This window comes from Pogona vitticeps, chromosome 3, assembly GCF_051106095.1.
Source record: "Pogona vitticeps strain Pit_001003342236 chromosome 3, PviZW2.1, whole genome shotgun sequence".
NCBI lineage: Eukaryota > Metazoa > Chordata > Lepidosauria > Squamata > Agamidae > Pogona > Pogona vitticeps.
In genome coordinates this window covers 94,294,065-94,306,963 of record NC_135785.1, presented here as the reverse complement: position 1 = coordinate 94,306,963, position 12,899 = coordinate 94,294,065, and the positions used below count along the sequence as shown (strand labels likewise).

Here is a 12,899-nt window from a genome sequence, read left to right as displayed (position 1 = left end):
AAAAACTTTCAGCTACTAATGGTTTGTGTGCTGAATGCAACGTGAAGACAGGGGAAGGTGATTGCTCTCTGTAATGACTGTTTAAATGTACATATATATGCAAATGTACAGTGGTGCCTCGCAAAACGATTGCCTCACCGGATGAAAAACTCGCTAGACGAATGGGTCCGGCAAGGGTTTTGGTGCCTCGCAAGATGATTGCTCCTATAGCCCTGCTTCTCAAGACGGTCCGCTCCCACCCACCCTCCCCGGCTCACAGCTGACCGGCGCAAGGTGTCAGAGGCTTCTCTGGGCTTTCCCAGCAGGTAAACAGGCAGTGGAAATGCACCCAGGGAAGTCTCTGAAAGTAGGGCTTTGCCGCGGGGGTGGGATGTGGGTGGTAGGCCCCCCCCGTGCCCCCATGGGAAAGTGCCACTTTCAGAAGCCTCCTGAGTGCTTCTCCACTGCTGAACAAGCCCCCAGAGGTTTCTGAAAGTGGCCCTTTGCTGTGGGGGTGGGGGTGGGGGGCGGCTCTGTGCCACCACGTCCCTTTTCTCCATATATAGTGGATTATAAACTTGATTAAATGAATTTCAGATGCAAAGTCCTACAAGATTTAAACAGTTTATCCTATTGTAATGGTTTGCAGTGAACAGTTGTAGAACAGTCTGAGAACAGTAAGGTTAACTGCCACTTCCTGTTAGGTTAATTCATATTATTTATCCCTACACTGCAGTATAATCATATACAATGATTTTTTTCCTCCTGCTCCATGACCAGATGGGCAAAGTCATAATGCAGGAACAGCTTTGGCTTCTGACTACAGGGAGAAATGTAAAGGTTCAGATTCTGACCATCATGAATAAGAGAAATGGATAAGAGAAAACACAGAACTTATATTTCCTAGGAGCAGAATTACAGAACACCCCACCCACCCACACACCCACACACCCACACACCGACACCGACACCGACACCCACACCCACACCCACACCCACACCCACAAACACACACACACACACACACTCTCCTACCTACAGCTATACACACACACGGCAGGAGGGAGAGAGATTTACTACACATTTCAATATGAAACATTTCTAGGGCAGCTCATACAGCTTAAACTAAAAATAACAGGAGTGGCTCAACTGGACACCTTCACAACCATCACTCTGTTCACAGATGCACAAGTAACAACTTTGGGAATATTATTTCATCAACATCAAGGGTGGAGAAAATTTTCATAGTTTAGAGGTGTTACTGTGGCAGTGAATCGTGATAGTTTCCTCTTTTTCTGTTTAAAATGCTGACCTTTGCTGCTGCCTCTGGAGTAGAGCCCCTTCAGAGTAGCCACCTTCCACCCTCCTCTCCTGCTTTAACCTCGGAAAATATTCCCTCAGTGAATAGGAAGAAAACAATCACTGATAACTATCACAGTGAGGTGCCACAATAAAACATTTTATAATTTAACAAAAACAATTAAAATAGTCAAACACAGTTTAAGATGACTTTAGAGCCAGAGGAAGTGTCACCAAATAAACCAACAAGACTGGTGCCATGTCTGAGTATTGAGGTGTTTTTATATTTTCTTAGTGGTGGTGATGTTATACGGTCAGATGCTTTAACTGGAAATAGCAAAATGTATATTTCAAATATGAAATTCCAGTTCAAACAATCCTTGAGTGATGACATCTTTTCCAAAAGATGTAAAGGGACTGCTGCATCTAGCACGCAAATACACACATTCTGGAATTCACTAGAAAACACGCAGAATGCAGTGACAGAGCAATCTACAGTTGTGTTCAAAATTATTCAGCCCCCACTGAAATTGAATGTTTTGGCCATTTTGACATTGATTTTGATCATTCAGTCATCTTGCTTACATTTACATGAAAGAGGCACTTGTAGGTCAGAGAAATATAACCTTAAGTTTATAATGAAATAACCACAAATGTCTTTTCTGTGCTCACATCATTATTAGTTTTTATTCAACCCCCAAGTGACATTCAATCTTAGTACTTGGTACAACATCCTTTTACAGTTATAACAGCTTTTAAACGTGAAGCATAGCTTGACACAAGTGTCTTGCAGTGATCTACGGGTATCTTCGCCCATTCTTCATGGGCAAAAGCCTCCAGTTCAGTCAAATTCTTAGGCTTGCGCACTGCAACTGCTTTCTTTAAGTCCCACCAGAGGTTCTCAATCGGATTTAAGTCTGGTGACTGCGATGGCCACTCCAAAATGTTCCAGCCTTTCCTCTGCAACCATGCTCTAGTGGACTTGGAGGTATGCTTGGGATCATTGTCCTGTTGAAAGGTCCAATGTCTCCCAAGCCTCAGGTGTGTGACGGACTGCATCACATTTTCATCCAATATCTCCTGGTACTGAAGAGAATTCATGGTACCTTGTACACGCTGAAGCTTCCCTGTACCTGCAGAAGCAAAACAGCCCCAAAGCATTATTGACCCTCCGCCATGCTTCACAGTAGGCAAGGTGTTCTTTTCGTCATATGCCTTGTTCTTCCTCCTCCAAACATAGCGTTGATCCATGGGCCCAAACAGTTCTAATTTTGTTTCATCAGTCCACAGAACACTATCCCACAACTTTTGTGGTTTGCCCACATGACTTTTGGCATACTGCAGTCGACTCTTCTTATTCTTGGGAGACAGCAAGGGGGTGCGCCTGGGGGTTCTGGCATGGAGACCTTCATTACGCAGTGTGCGCCTTATTGTCTGAGCTGAAACCTCTATACCCACATCTGACAAATCTTTTTTCAGTTCCTCAGCAGTCACACGGGGACTTTTCACCACTCTACGCTTCAGGTAGCGCACAGCAGTCAAAGTCAGCATCTTTTTTCTTCCACAACCAGGTAGCATTTCAACAGTGCCCTTTGCCTTGAATTTGCGAATGATGCTTCCTATGGTGTCTCTTGGTATGTTTAACTTCTTTGCAATCTTCTTATAGCCATTGCCCTTCCTGTGAAGACAAATCACCTCTTCTCTTGTCTTCCTGGACCATTCCCTTGACTTCACCATGTTTGTAACCACACCAGTAAATGTCTAGAAGGAGCTGAGTATCACAGTCCTTTTAAAGCTGCCTAATTGGTGCTTATTATGCTTGATTGGTGCTCGGTGACATCCACAGGTGTTTTCAATACCTGTTCGAAAACACCTGAATGAACCTCTCTTCTTCAGAGTGGTAGTCTTTAAGGGGTTGAATAATTGTGGCAATGAAGAAACCACAAAAAAACATTTACTACTGTATTACATAAACAATTGATGTTATTTTAGTTGCATTTGGTTCTTTAAAACATCCTTGTAGGATTTCATTCTGAATACAATTCCAAATGTACACTATAGTCCCTAAACCCCTTTACAGCATTGGGGGCTGAATAATTTTGAACACAACTGTACGTATATATGGGGTCCCACCACCAGGGAAATCCTCCCTAGAACTGCCACCTGTTTTACCCCAAAGAGCTGAAGGAACTGCCAAGAAATGCTCACGTCCACACGTTACTCTCCCCTTCTCCATACATTTTGCTGTAGAATTTACTTTTTTAAGAGTAACTATTTGTTTGGTCTCTGTCTTCAAGGAAGAGGATATTTCTTTTTCCTTTTTGAGGTCTTCTTCCATCGTTTGCCGCCATTCTCTTTCTATTTTCAAATCTGTTTCCAGCTGACACCTAGAAAAGTAGAATATTAAAAAGTCACTTGAGCCACAAAGGCATTTTTAAATCAATTACTTTTTAATTATCCTGTTAAAAATGCACAAGTATCTCATCACAGTTTCCTTGTATTAGATTTATAATGCAATAGCATAAACACTTCATGCACATTAATTGTAGTAAATCTGGTCTATTTCTTACCTAGATGTTTTACATTACTCAGAATATAATACTATTTCACTCATTGTTTAGTTTAGCCCTAACTGTCCATCTCATACTTAATCTCACCTGGCTCTCAAGATATTTGGGACTTCAAACTTCACAGTCCCTCTGCAAATAGGGAAAGGCATCTCCAGAATAGACAGCAGTTTCCCAGTCTGAAAGTGTTGCTGCACCTGCCTGCATTCTGATGCCCTTCTGATGTATTCCAAACTAGAGTTTTACTCATAAAAGCCACAGCTTTAGAACCACAATATCCTACACAGACCCCTAATTACATTTTCACCCCTTTTTTTGCAACCTATGTCTCTTCCACTTCTGCACAGATTCTGTAATAAAAAGTGCACAAGGAACAGGATTTTGTGCCATGATGGTTCAATACATAGAGCACCCTGTAACAATACACTGTACAATACAGGTGTAACAAAAATATTTGGGGTATACAGTGGTGCCTCGCTTGACGACGATAATCCGTTCCAGCAAAATCGCTGTAGAACAAAATCGTCGTCAAGCGAAAGTAAAAAGCCCATTGAAATGCATTGAAAACCATTCAATGCGTTCCAATGGGCAAAATACCTCACCGTCCAGCAAAGATCCTCAATAGAGCGGCCATTTTCTGGTGCCTGTAAAGCGAGCAATCAGTCCTAAAACACAGCGGGGAGCCATTTTGCACAGTGGGCGGCCATTTTGTGACCCACCGATCAGCTATTTTAAAACCATCATAAGGTGAAGAATTGGTTCCTGAAGCAGGGAACCGATCGTCGTAAAGCGGATTTTCCCCATTTAAATATCGTTTTGCGATCGCAAAAAACTCATCATTAAGCGGATTCGTCGTGGAGCAAGGTAATCGTTAAGTGGGGCACCACTGTATTCTAGTTTCCCCCAGAACATATTTTACTTACACTTGCTTCTCCTTTCGGACAATTTCTTTCTGGAGAGTTTCAGATTTACTCATATAATCTTGTCTAAATTTCTTGTCTTCACTCTCTGCCTCCATTTGAGCCTTCTCTGCTTGCTGCAATCTGGTGTAATTCAAATCAACTTTGGGTAAAACTGAAGCTAGAATTGGGTGTAAAGGGTGAAGAAGACAAATAAAAGAAAAAAATGGGGAAATAGAAACATTTCTAAATGAAAACAAAGTTTGGGGTAAACTCACAAACTCAAATGAGAGACCCAGACAATGCCTAGAAGTCCAAATTATTTTTTCCACACTAGAACAACAAAAACATCCATACATTTCTCTATTTCTTTATTTGGTGTTTGTGATTAACAGATGCCATCAATGCAGTACTATACAGACTTTAGAATTCCCACATAAAGAGCTTTCCCTGTGTATTCCTGTGTTGCTGTGGCTACAGTTTATTTCTGAAAAACAAAACCCCAGAGCCCTGGGGCTAACAATATACCCTAACTACACAAATCAATCAACATGACAAAATGGAAGAAGCTGTGTGCTGAATGGACCGAAGTGGGAACACAAAAGTGGAACAGTGCAATCAGGGCAGCAGGAATAGTGCTGCATTAAATCAACACAACCTATGCCAAGGAATTTAACTGTTTATCTACCACAGTGTGCCTGGCAGAAATGAAAACATACAAGTCAGTTAAAGTCATTCTAGTAAAACGTATTTTGGGCCGGGGACCAGATGGAGGGTGCAGGAACACTAACATAGTCTCCAGGCTCCCATTCCTGTTGAGATTGCCCCCTCTCATTTCAATGATAGAGGCAGATGCACACCCATACAACTTTGTGTATGGGGAAAGCCCCATTCCAAAAAAGAGAAAAAGAAAAGGAAAGAGGAAGTTTGTTCATACAGCAGACCACAACACCATTCAAAAAGTTACTTTTGGACTACAACTGCCTTCAATAAGCATGAAATCTGGCCATGCTACATAGGAGATTTGGGAACAACTGTCTAAAAAAAGAGAGGTTACTTACCTGCAACCATGGTTCTTCGAGTGGTACTCTGTGAATCCACACAAATGGGTTAAACTGCGCATGCGCAGGATCCTTCAGAATATTCTAGAGCTCAAATAACGGACCAATAGAACGTTTCTCCGTGGTGCGCATGACCTGCCCGCCCATGGTACCTCAGTTCCAAATGTCCGCCACTGTCACAGCTGTGATAATTAGAAAGCTGTAGACAACCTGTGACAGACAGCGGCTAGGTTGAGCGGGATGTGAGGATTCATAGAGTACCACTCGAAGAACCATGGTGACAGGTAAGTAACCTCTCTTCTTCGTGGTCTCTGTGAATGCACACGAATGGGTGACTAGCAAGCTCACTTACTGGAAGGAGGGACGTCAGGGTAAAACTGAAGTCAGCACAGCCCTTCCAAAACTTGCTTCCTTTTTGGCTCTGACATCCAGCCCGTAATGTGAAACAAAGGTTGATGGTATAGACCAAGTAGCTGATCGGAAAATGTCAGAAACTTCAATGCCACGTAGCCAGGCAGTAGAGGTAGCCACAGCTCTAGTGGAATGTGCCTTCAATACATCTGGTGGAGCCTTGCCAACCAGCTCATAGGCTAAAGCAATGGCAGAAACTATCCATCTGGAAACTGTCTGAGAAGACACCGGATGAGCTTTCCAAGGACCGTGGAAGCAAAGAAACAGGGAGATTTGCAGAAGTCCTTAGTTCTACAAACATAAAAGGCCAAAGCCCAACGAACATCAAGGGAATGGAGCATGCACTCAACATCGGAAGAAGGATTAGGAAACAACTTTGGGAGGATCAAAGGCTGATTAACAGGAAAAGTCGAAATCACCTTAGGGAAGAATGAGACATAAGGATAAAAGACAACCTTATTGGGGTGAAAGTGTATATAAGGTGCATTAGCCTTCAGTGCAGCCAACTCACTTGCCCTCGGCGCAGACGTAATAGCCACCAGAAACAAAGTCTTTAGAGAAATAAGTTTTAGAGGAGTAGAAGGCACAGGTTCGAATGGTGAGCATGTAAGAACCCTCAAAACAGTCTGAAGAGACTATTGAGGGATTGGAGGCCATACAGGTGGACAAATGTTATTCAAAACTTGAAGGAATCTCTTCACAGTCGGGTGTGAGAGTAAGTGGGAAACGTCTGAAACCACAGGCTGGTAAGAAACAATGGCTGAAATATAAACTTTAAGTGTAGAATGTACCAGTCCTAGATCAAACAAATAACGTAGGAAGGCAAGAAGAGTACCTAAGGAAGCTGGAACAGTCACAAAACCTCTGAACTCAGCAAACTTTGTAAAAACAGACCACTTATAAGAATCCAGCAATTTGGTCGAAGGCTTTCTAGTTCTGTCCAACACTTCCTTTATACTGGGAAAATCCTCCACACTGTGAGATGGAGCGACTCAATGTTGGGGTGACAGACCTTGCCTCCGTCCTGGGTGGAATGGCTGGGGAGGCAATCTCAGGAAATCGGACACAATGGTCTTGAGGGTGGTAAACCATGGTTGACAAGGCCACCATGGAGCTACCAGGATGGCATCAGCTCACAACTGGCAGATCCTGACAAGTGTCCGTTGAATAAGAGGGATAGGAGGGAAAAGATAGAAAAGGACAGCATCCCATGTCACCATGAAGGCATCACCCTAAGAACCGTTGCCTCCCCCTACTCGAGAGCAAAATTTTTTGCACTTTGCGTTGAACTGAGTCACAAAGACGTCGATGGCCAGTGTGCCCCACCTACTGCAGATATGGGCAAACACAGAGTCATTGAGAACCCATTCATGCATTTGAATGGTCAGGCGGCTCAGGCAATCAGCCACATCACTGTCTTCTGTCGACTCACGAATGGCAATCGGAAATATGTCATGATCGTAGCACACTCCCACAAGTGGATCGCTAAATAGAGAAGGGACAAAGAGTGACTGCTTCCCTGTTTGTTTATATAATACAGAATGGTCATGTTGTCCATAACCGCTTGCACTCCGCAACCTACCACTAGAGGATAGAAAGTGCGAAGAACCTTGATTACTGCCAACAGTTCTAGAAGATTGATATGTAGCAGTTTCTCTGAGCTGGACCACAGGGCATGGATCTTGTGAGTGCCACAATGCGCATCCTAACCTGTCGTGCTGATCTGTACTGTCAGTTGAAGGGGCCTGAAGGGTTGACCAATTAGAAGATGCGGCATGAAAGTCCACCACGTCAGTTGACATGATAACTCTGGAGTCACACAGACGTTTGGCAGGGTTGCCTAATAACAGATTGAATTGAGACAGGTACCACACCTGCAGGGAGCGCATTTTCAATCAAGCATGAGGAAGAGCAGACGTGGTGGAAGCCATAAGGCCTAAAATATGTTACGTGTGATGAGCCGAAACTCAGGCGTAGTGGCGAAACGGACAAATAGCACGATTCAATTTGTAAATCCTCTCAGAAGGGAGGGAGGAAGACCCTAGCTCTTTTGGAGTCCAGAACCATGCCAATGTAGTCCATGATCTGAGATGGTTGAAGATGGGACTTCACGAAGTTGACCTGAAGGCCTAGATCTGTCAGAGTTTGTAAAGTAAAACTTGTGTCCTCTTGTGCCTTGGCGTAAGAGCCAGTGACGAACAACTAGTCGTCTATATATAGAAAGAGCATTATATTGTTCAGACGCAGGTAGGCTGCTATTGGTACTTGGGGTGATGGCAAGCCTGAACAGAAGGGCGCAAAACTGGTACACAAACTCCATGAAGATGAATTGGAGATATTTGCAATGGCGCTCATGGATAAAAATATGAAAGTAAGTGTCCTGTAACCACAAACCAATTGCCTGGAGAAAGAAGCAGAAGATTGATTCTAAGGTGACCATTCGGAAACACCTTGGATGAAAGTAAGTACAGTGGTGCCTCGCGCAACGGTCGCTCCGTAGAGCGACGAATCCGCGCAATGTTCGCAAAACGGCACCTAAATAGGGGAAAATTCACAGAGCGAAGGTCGGTAAGCGGTTCGCTTACCGACCTTCGCTTTGCGACCCACCGATCAGCTGTTCCGCAGCTTCAAAATGGCCGCCGGAACAGCCGAAAGGGCGGGGCGCAGTGTTTTCGCGCCCTTGGTAAGCAAGGGGAGGGCGCAAAAACGCTGCCGGAACAGCCGAAAGGGCCGGGCGCAGCATTTTCGCGTCCTTGGTAAGCAAGGGGAGGGCGCGAAAACGCTGCCGGAACAGCCGAAATGAGCGCACGCAGCGTTTTCGTGCCCTCCCCTCGCTTACCAAGGGCGCGAAAATGCTGCGCCCGGCCATTCTGGCTGTTCCGGCGCCCATTTTGGACCTGCCGGACAGCTGATCGCAGCGTTTTCGCGCCCTCGTTCAGCGAGGGGAGGGCGCGAAAATGGCTGCCGGCCATCCCGGAACATAGCACAATGGTGAGTATTCGGCCGAATTGGAACGCATTAAACCATGTTTAATGCGTTCCAATGGCTTTTTACTTTCCGTTGAGCTATGTTTCACACAGCAAGGGTTAATCCGGAACGGATTAACCTCGCTGTGCGAGGCACCACTGTATTGAGAAACTTGAGATCTAAGATTGATTGCAATCTGCCATCCTTTTTGGGAACTGTAAAATATCAGGAATAGAAGCTGTCCAGTGTTTCTTGAGAAGAAGCGTATTGAATAGCATGCTTCTGGATAAGAACAGAGATTTCTTTTTCTAGAGTAGGTGAGTAAGCTGTGATCTTGAGGCGACCAAGAGGAGGAAGATCTGAGAACTCTAACAGGTGACCAAAACGTATGATGGTGAGCACCCAAGAATCTTTGGTTTGTTGAAGAAGTGGGCTAGCCGGGGAAGGTGGGATAGATGAATAGACGGGTTCAGCAGAAACAGTCAAAGATATTGTTTATTCTTCTTGGCAGAGCAATGGAAAGTTTATTGACGCTGACCAGAAGCCTGTGCTCAGAAAGAGGTGGTAGCAGAGGAAGATGGAACAGGATTCAATATTTCTTGAGCAGGAAGTTTGTACGGGCAATACTCTTGGTGATAAGGTTGTTGTGAGATGAAAGGTTTGCGCCACTGATAACGTTGGTATCTGGGTTGCTGGACATAATAAGAGCAAGCTGTCTTACAGATCTTATGTAAATTGTCCATCACCTCACCGTTTTCTCATTAAATAGTCCAATGCCATCAAACGGAAGCTCTTCAATATGGGACCTAGCGTCATCATTGATGCCTGCTGAATACAGCCAAGTGTGCCTCCTGAGAGCAATGGCCAATGTTATGGCCTTCGACGCTGCATCCGCTGTATGACATGATGCCAAACGTTGTTCAGCTAGTGTCGTCGCTTCCAGGTGAACGTTGAGAGCAGCCGTCCTAGTTTCTTCAGGAACAGCTTGAAGAACTGGCAAAAACGTATTCCACAATTGCCTCTGACAGGCACCGATAGCTGCCTGGTAGTTAGAAACTCTCATCACAAATGAAGCCAGAGAGTATAGGCGACAGCCCAGTACATCTATTTTGCGGCCTTCTCTATTGGTAGACCTTAGAACGATTTTCCATCCTTGATGAACTGGACTGCACTATAATGGAATTCGATGCAGGATGTTTATTGAGGAAGGTTGTGTCGTTGTCATGTGTCCTGTAATAGTTTTCAACACGTCTAGAGATCTGAAGAAATGTAGATGGTTGATTCCACGAGTCTTTAATTAGGTCCAACATAGCTGAAATAAAAGCCAAACTCAAAGGTGGAGATTTTTCTTGGTTTATATAATAAAAAACAAGGTCCTGCTTGGGAGGAGGAGGTTGGTCTATATCACGTTCCAGTGATTTGGCCATGAGTAGAATTAACTGAGAATATGACATAAAGTCTTCAGAGAGAGATGGGGGATGGATATCAGAGACATCCAAATCCGGTGTAGGTAAATTTGAGGGGGATTCCCCAGAAGTCTCCGAAGAGGAGTCCTGCTCAGAGACCAAAGAAACTCTGGATCTTTTACTAAGAGACAGAGGCAGTGAAGGTGAACGAGGATGAGATCTCGATATGGAGGCTGGGGCTCAGGAAATCGGTGCGGAGGTCTCAGTGCCAGGTGGATAAGCAGTTCTAGAAGACGCAGCCTGGCGAGATGACTGAACGTGAGATGCTTTCGGATGGGATACCAAGGGTGACTGTATCAATGGAGCCCGAGAACGATGGAGCAGGACGTGATGATTTCGGATCCTGCTGTGGTAAATGGCATTTATTAACAGACTGAGTCCATAGGGTCAAGTTGGAGATAAGCTTGATGCCGACGTCAAGGCGGTGAAGGCGATGGAGATGAACCAGACGGGAAAGCATAGACATATCGTACCCTCTTGGGCCTGACATAATCATTGGTGTCGTAAAAGGGATCAAGATCGTCCCCATGATACCGACGTCGACCGCCATGCCGATCCATTTCCACATAAAGTGGCTCTTCATAGTCAGTGAAAGCATGCTGCCAAGATGGACGCAGAAGAACTATAACCTCCTGATGCTGAGGGAGTTGTCGGCATGGAGAAACATGACGATGTGTTACCAGACGCTTATGCAGAGAGGATTGTTGTGGTGACACCTCGAAGTTTGACAGCTGAATCACTGTTGCCCACCCAATTGACATAGGGCTAGAATGGGCCGAGGCCGGGCTGGAGATTACATCAGAATAGCCATGACTTGGAGACAGGCTTGGAATCGATACCGAAGCCTGTGTCTGTGGCTGCAGTACAAAGCCATCCCCTTCAGAAAGCAATTCGGGATCATGAAGCTCCCTGAAAGATTCCTCGAGTATTGGCGAGGGCAGGGTGACTTGAACTGGAGGAAGTTCCTTCAGTTGAAAAGACTGAGAAGGCTGTTTGGCCTTTTTTATTTTTAACTACGTCCCTCTTTTCTTGTGATCTATAACAGATGGTGACTTCAATGTCAATGCCGACCCCAATGTCGAAGACTTCTTCGACTTGGACACCTTCAAAGAAGCTCTCGAAGAAGGGGAAGCAGGCACTGGCAAGGCAGCAGGATCAGGATGAGGAGCGGGAGGAGCAGGAGGCATGGTAGTTTCCATGGAGGTCAAGCTCGATGGTGTTAACGACTTCTCCCAAAGATACAGAGTCGCTGTAAGTGGAGCTTCAGGGTGGTCTTGGTTAACTTTTTACACTCTTGGCAACAATTGGGCTGGTATCTTTCCCCCAAACAGAAAAAACAGTGGTTGTGGCCATCCATAAAAGGAATCTTGTTAGCATACGATGTACAGCGTTTGAACAGGCCTGAAGAGGCCATAAAATTTGGCAGGAACAAGGAAATATGGTGGAAAGGAAAAAGACTCACAGGAAACGTTAACAATAGTAGTCCAGGATCAAAAAACAAGGAGTCAAGCCAAGAAGATAAAGATCCAAGTATCAAGTCCAATTCCGTAATCCAAATCACAAATGGTAACCAGTCCAAAAGCAAAAAAAAAAGACACAATAACGGCAGCCAATTCAAAATGCGAGAATCCAAAATCAGGTCAGTCCAAGTCGAAATACTCCAGATAAGAAAAACCGTAGTCAAGAAAACAGGCCGAGATCAAAAAGTTGGGTTACTTACCTGTAACCATGGTTCTTCCAGTGGTCATTCTGTGAATTCACACAATAAGGGGTTAAGTCAGCGCTTGCGCTGGTCCTCTCGGAAGATTCTGGAGCTCTGCAAAAGAAACAATGTTTGTACTGAGTATACTGCGCATGCTCCGCCCGCCCAATCCTCAGTTCCATTTATCCGCCAGAGACAAGAGATGTCATGGTAGAAAAATTGTACAGTGACGGATAGTGGGGAGGACGGGCGGGTTTGTGTGAATTCACAGAATGACCACTGGAAGAACCATGGTTACAGGTAAGTAACCCAACTTTCTTCTGCGTGGTCTTCTGTGAATGCACACAATAAGGGGTGATTAACAAGCTAGCTTACCGGATGGATGGTGGGACGTCACTGCAGGGCAGAGGCGAGGACTGCTCTCCCAAATTGTGTCTCCTTTCTGGCTCTCACATCCAACCTATAGTGGGAGATGAAGGTTGAGACCGTCGACCATGTAGCAGTTCTGCATATGTCGGGGAGATCAACCCCACGCAGGAGAGCTGTGG

At 44.9% G+C, this 12,899-nt stretch overlaps 1 protein-coding gene across 7 annotated transcripts in view; it reads right to left on the bottom strand.

Annotated features, from left to right (window-relative positions):
- RUFY2 (RUN and FYVE domain containing 2) overlaps positions 1 to 12,899 on the bottom strand; it is a 58,566-nt gene that overhangs the window by 18,456 nt on the left and 27,211 nt on the right. For 2 of the 7 annotated variants that reach the window (XM_078390838.1, XM_078390839.1), the window contains exons 13-15: positions 4,769 to 4,888; positions 3,394 to 3,665; positions 1,197 to 1,770 (exon numbers count right to left, since the gene is read on the bottom strand). In XM_078390838.1, coding sequence (XP_078246964.1) covers positions 1,469 to 1,770; positions 3,394 to 3,665; positions 4,769 to 4,888 — 694 coding nt within the window. In that variant the 3' untranslated portion in view covers positions 1,197 to 1,468. Of the gene's footprint in view, positions 1 to 1,196; positions 1,771 to 3,393; positions 3,666 to 4,768; positions 4,926 to 12,899 lie in introns of those variants that run through there. The other 5 variants (XR_012085483.2, XM_078390841.1, XM_078390840.1 and 2 more) reach the window with 3 other exon arrangements.